General features: G+C 67.5%; 1 protein-coding gene across 1 annotated transcript in view; it reads right to left on the reverse strand.

Annotated features, from left to right (window-relative positions):
- Window positions 1-345, reverse strand: part of TMEM179 (transmembrane protein 179) — an 8,658-nt gene that overhangs the window by 7,976 nt on the left and 337 nt on the right. The window contains exon 2 of the mRNA XM_010138752.1: window positions 222-337. Coding sequence (XP_010137054.1) covers window positions 222-337 — 116 coding nt within the window. The remainder of the gene's footprint in view (window positions 1-221; window positions 338-345) is intronic.

The raw sequence follows: 345 nt of genomic DNA on the forward strand, positions 1-345 counted from the left end.
CGGGCCTTCCCCCCCAACCCCCTGCGGGGGAGTCCCCTCCAGAGAGGGCCTTGGCCATAGGCGGGGGTGTCCGTGGTGTGTGTGTGCACACAATACACCATGTCACCCCAAACCCCCCTAAGGAGCAGGTGCAAAGCCTAATGCTTCACCCCCGGGCTGCTCCCACCTGCCCCAGCCTGCAGGAGGGATGGGCACCCCCTGCCCTCCCCAGGGATACTCACTCCTCGTGCCCTTTGCAGAGGAAGAAGAGGGTCCTCCAGGCCTGCACCGTGGCCAGCAGCAGGGAGAGCAGCCCGGTGAAGATGCTGAAGCGGCAGGCGGCCTCGGGCCCCCACTCCTGCACCG

Source organism: Buceros rhinoceros, unplaced genomic scaffold (genome assembly GCF_000710305.1).
Source record: "Buceros rhinoceros silvestris isolate BGI_N320 unplaced genomic scaffold, ASM71030v1 scaffold1406, whole genome shotgun sequence".
In the NCBI taxonomy this organism is placed as follows: domain Eukaryota; kingdom Metazoa; phylum Chordata; class Aves; order Bucerotiformes; family Bucerotidae; genus Buceros; species Buceros rhinoceros.